Here is a 4,168-nt window from a genome sequence, read left to right on the forward strand (position 1 = left end):
AGATGAGGAATTTCGAGGTGAGGACCGTGGGATTCCCGCGTGCCAGGGCTGTATCCCTGTATCCCCGCGGGGATGGTGATGCTCAGCTCTGGCATGGGGCACTGGGGGCCTGAGGGTCTTATCCTAGCCCTACTCAGCACCCTCCTCTCACAGAACCCTCCACGGGGAACGGTGCCAGGGCTGTGCCCCTGGTAATCCTGTATCCCCGCGGGGATGGTGATGCTCAGCTCTGGCACGGGGCACTGGGGGCCTGAGAGTCTTATCCTGGCCCCACTCAGCACCCTCCTCTCACAGAACCCTCCACGGGGAAGACCTGCCTGCCCAAGGCACTGCTCAACCTGAGTGGGGGCAAGAATGACACCATCCCTGTCCTCCTGGACATCGCCGAGAAGACAGGAAACATGAGGGAGTTCATCAACTCGCCCTTCAGGGACGTCTACTACCGAGGTGGGGGGACACGGGGGCACTGCTGGTCCTGCCTGGGCATGGGGACACTGGGGTGGTTTAGGGACCAGAGCAGTGGGGACCTAAGAGAGGATGGAGGATGCTGAGGAGGTTGGGGACCAGAGCAGTGGGGAGACTGAGGGTGTCCAGAGGGATTTGGGACTGGAGCAACAGGTCCCCCAGGAAGGCTGGGGACCTGGGGGAGGTCACAGGACAGGGTGGCAGCTGATGGGCAGTGGTGCCACAGGTCAGACCGCCCTGCACATTGCCATCGAGCGCCGCTGCAAGCACTACGTGGAGCTGCTGGTGGAGAAGGGAGCAGATGTCCATGCCCAAGCCCGCGGCCGCTTCTTCCAGCCCAAGGATGAGGGTGGATATTTCTACTTTGGTGAGCTGAAACAAGAGCCTGGGGGGCACCAGCTACAGGGGGACAGGAGTGATGGGATCCCTGATGATGTCCCTGCAGGTGAGCTGCCCCTCTCGTTGGCTGCCTGCACCAACCAGCCACACATCGTGCACTACCTGACGGAGAACGGGCACAAACAGGCAGATCTTCGGCGCCAGGACTCCCGCGGCAACACGGTGCTGCATGCCCTGGTGGCCATCGCCGACAACACCCGCGAGAACACCAAGTTTGTCACCAAGATGTACGACCTGCTCCTCGTCAAGTGTGCCAAGCTCTTCCCTGACACCAACCTGGAGGCACTGCTCAACAACGACGGCCTCTCCCCGCTCATGATGGCAGCCAAGACTGGCAAGATCGGGGTATGGTGACCACCCACAGTGGGGAGAGGTCTCCCTGCTTTCCTCACTGCATGGGCTGAGTCCTTGTCAGCTCTGGGCTGAGCCCTGTCACACTCAGTGCACGTCCTGCTGGCAGCACAGCTTCTCTCTGGAGATGCTGCTGGAAACCTGGATGTGCAGGCTATTAACACAGCTAATTAATTCCCCGTTGCGTTCCAGCCCTGCCCTAATTAACCCCAGACCCTCAGCACAGCCCATCCTCTCCTCTGACCTGCCCTTGGCCTCCAGTGGGGTGGGCAGGGAGGTCATTAAAAACACAAAGCTGCAGCATCCCAGAGAACTGCCCACTGTCCCTGCATCCCTGGAGCACCCTGGGAGCACCCCAAGAACACCCTGCGCCCACCAGGCTGCAGGGGGTGGGTTGGGGGATGCACCTGGGAAGGGGTGGGAGGAGAGCATGGTGCCCCAAGCAGTTGGGGGTCAGGTTTGTGGGTGAGTGTTCCTCCTCTGGCAGATCTTCCAGCACATCATCCGTCGGGAGATCACGGACGAGGACGCTCGGCACCTCTCGCGGAAGTTCAAGGATTGGGCGTACGGTCCAGTCTACTCCTCCCTCTACGACCTCTCCTCGCTGGACACCTGTGGGGAGGAGGTGTCAGTGCTGGAGATCCTCGTCTACAACAGCAAGATCGAGGTGTGCAGGGGCTGGGGGGACTGGGAGGGCTCTGTGGGGGACGGGGTGAGCAGGTCCCCTCTGACAGCACCCACGTCCCACCAGAACCGCCACGAGATGTTGGCCGTGGAGCCCATCAACGAGCTGCTGCGCGACAAGTGGCGCAAGTTTGGGGCTGTCTCCTTCTACATCAGCGTCATCTCCTACCTCAGTGCCATGATCATCTTCACCCTCGTCGCCTACTACCGCCCCATGGAAGGCCCTGTGAGTCCCACGGTGCTGTGGCACAGCCAGCACTGCCTGGCAGGGGGATCTGCTGGGTCTGTGCCCCAGGGGATGTGGGAGCAGCTCAACTCTGTCCTCTCCTGCAGCCTCCCTACCCATACACCACCACCGTGGACTACCTGCGCCTGGCCGGGGAGATCATCACCCTCTTCACTGGAATCCTCTTCTTCTGCACAAACGTCAGTGTGGTGAGGCAGAGGGTCCTCCCGTGGGATTGCTGAGTCCTTGGGGTCTCCAAGGGGGACAGCCCCATGTCCTGAGCCATCTGCCTGGACACTGGGACCCTGCCATGCAGGGGCTCCCTCCCCCTGGTCCCTCCAACCTCTGCCTTGCTCCCCCAGATCAAAGACCTGTTCATGAAGAAGTGCCCAGGGGTGAACTCTTTCTTCATCGATGGCTCCTTCCAGCTGCTCTAGTATGTGGGGATCCCCTGGGACCACCACGAGCTGCTGTACCCCCAGGCTTGTGGGTGCAGGCTCTGACCCTGGGTCTCCTCCAGCTTCATCTACTCGGTGCTGGTGATTGTCACAGCGGGGCTGTACCTGGGGGGCATCGAGGCATACTTGGCTGTCATGGTCTTTGCACTGGTCCTGGGCTGGATGAACGCTCTGTACTTCACTCGTGGGCTCAAGCTGACAGGGACCTACAGCATCATGATCCAGAAGGTCTGGTGGGATTGGGGGTCTTCTCCTTCCCCTACAGGGCCGGTCCTCCTATGGATGTGCAGCCCAAAGAGGGTCCTCAAGATTTTCTGTGGGGTTCCTGTGGCTCACCACTGCCCTGTGCTCATCATGCCTGTCCCAGCAGCACGGGTCAGTGACAGTGTGAGGTTCAGCACACCTCACCCCACTCTCCATCACTTGCAGATCCTCTTCAAAGATCTGTTCCGCTTCCTCCTGGTCTACTTGCTCTTCATGATTGGCTATGCATCAGGTAGGCACCTAATGGGGGCAGAAGGATGAGTCCTGTGGCACAGCATGGCACAGCTGGGCAAGGGGCTGCAGACCCCCCACTCCATCCCACCCACCTGTGGGCTCAGCCTGTGCCAGCTCCCGTGGTGGAGAGGATTTCAACCAGCACAGTGCCACGTTGGGGGCTATTGTGGATGGAGCTGCTCCCATGGACTCACTGTCCCTGTCCCTTCTCCCCCAGCCCTGGTGTCCCTCCTCAACCCATGTCCCAGCAGTGAGTCCTGCAGTGAGAAGTCCAACTGTACAGTGCCCACCTACCCATCCTGCCGGGACAGCCAGACCTTCAGCACCTTTCTGCTCGACCTCTTCAAGCTCACCATCGGCATGGGTGACCTGGAGATGCTTGAGAGTGCCAAGTACCCTGGTGTCTTCATCATCCTCCTCGTCACTTACATCATCCTCACCTTCGTGCTCCTCCTCAACATGCTCATCGCCCTCATGGGTGAGACTGTGGGCCAAGTCTCCAAGGAGAGCAAGCACATCTGGAAGCTGCAGGTACCACCCCAGGGGCTGTGGGGCAGGGGGCTCCAGGGGCTGACTGTGCCTAGGGGAGCTGCAACACTGAGACATCCCAAGCTCCATGAGTGAGGGACCCTCATCCTCAAATGTTCCCTGGTGTCCCTGGCAGTGGGCCACCACCATCCTGGACATTGAGCGCTCCTTCCCAGTGTTCCTGCGGAAAGCTTTCCGCTCGGGGGAGATGGTCACCGTGGGGAAGGGCACGGATGGGACGCCTGACCGTCGCTGGTGCTTCAGGTAAAGCAGCTGCCCCTGAGGGCTGGGGAGAAGCTGAGCCTCTCCTACCACAGCCAGCAGCATGTTGGGGTGCTGGCACCATGTTCTGGTTGGTTGTACCGACCTGGAGGCAGGCAGCACTGCTGGTGGATGCCAGAGCTGCCACCCTGGCTTCCAGGTTCTCTGTGCAGCCCCTCTGGGTCTGACCTTCCCCACAGGGTGGATGAGGTGAACTGGTCCCACTGGAACCAGAATCTGGGTATCATCAGTGAGGACCCAGGCAAGAGCGACACGTACCAGTACTACGGCTTCTCCC

General features: G+C 60.6%; 1 protein-coding gene across 1 annotated transcript in view; it reads left to right on the plus strand.

Annotated features, from left to right (window-relative positions):
* Positions 1–4: 4 nt before the first annotated feature.
* Positions 5–4,168, plus strand: part of TRPV4 (transient receptor potential cation channel, subfamily V, member 4) — a gene marked incomplete at both ends in the record, with an annotated part of 4,600 nt that continues 436 nt past the window's right edge. Inside the window, 13 exons of the mRNA XM_009081749.1 lie at positions 5–17; positions 295–447; positions 692–832; positions 911–1,209; positions 1,703–1,882; positions 1,967–2,125; positions 2,233–2,325; positions 2,488–2,561; positions 2,646–2,811; positions 3,013–3,079; positions 3,299–3,612; positions 3,746–3,873; positions 4,071–4,168. The exon at positions 4,071–4,168 is cut by the window's right edge and continues 1 nt beyond it. Coding sequence (XP_009079997.1) covers positions 5–17; positions 295–447; positions 692–832; positions 911–1,209; positions 1,703–1,882; positions 1,967–2,125; positions 2,233–2,325; positions 2,488–2,561; positions 2,646–2,811; positions 3,013–3,079; positions 3,299–3,612; positions 3,746–3,873; positions 4,071–4,168 — 1,885 coding nt within the window. The remainder of the gene's footprint in view (positions 18–294; positions 448–691; positions 833–910; positions 1,210–1,702; positions 1,883–1,966; positions 2,126–2,232; positions 2,326–2,487; positions 2,562–2,645; positions 2,812–3,012; positions 3,080–3,298; positions 3,613–3,745; positions 3,874–4,070) is intronic.

Source organism: Acanthisitta chloris, unplaced genomic scaffold (assembly GCF_000695815.1).
Source record: "Acanthisitta chloris isolate BGI_N310 unplaced genomic scaffold, ASM69581v1 scaffold30839, whole genome shotgun sequence".
Classification (NCBI taxonomy): domain Eukaryota; kingdom Metazoa; phylum Chordata; class Aves; order Passeriformes; family Acanthisittidae; genus Acanthisitta; species Acanthisitta chloris.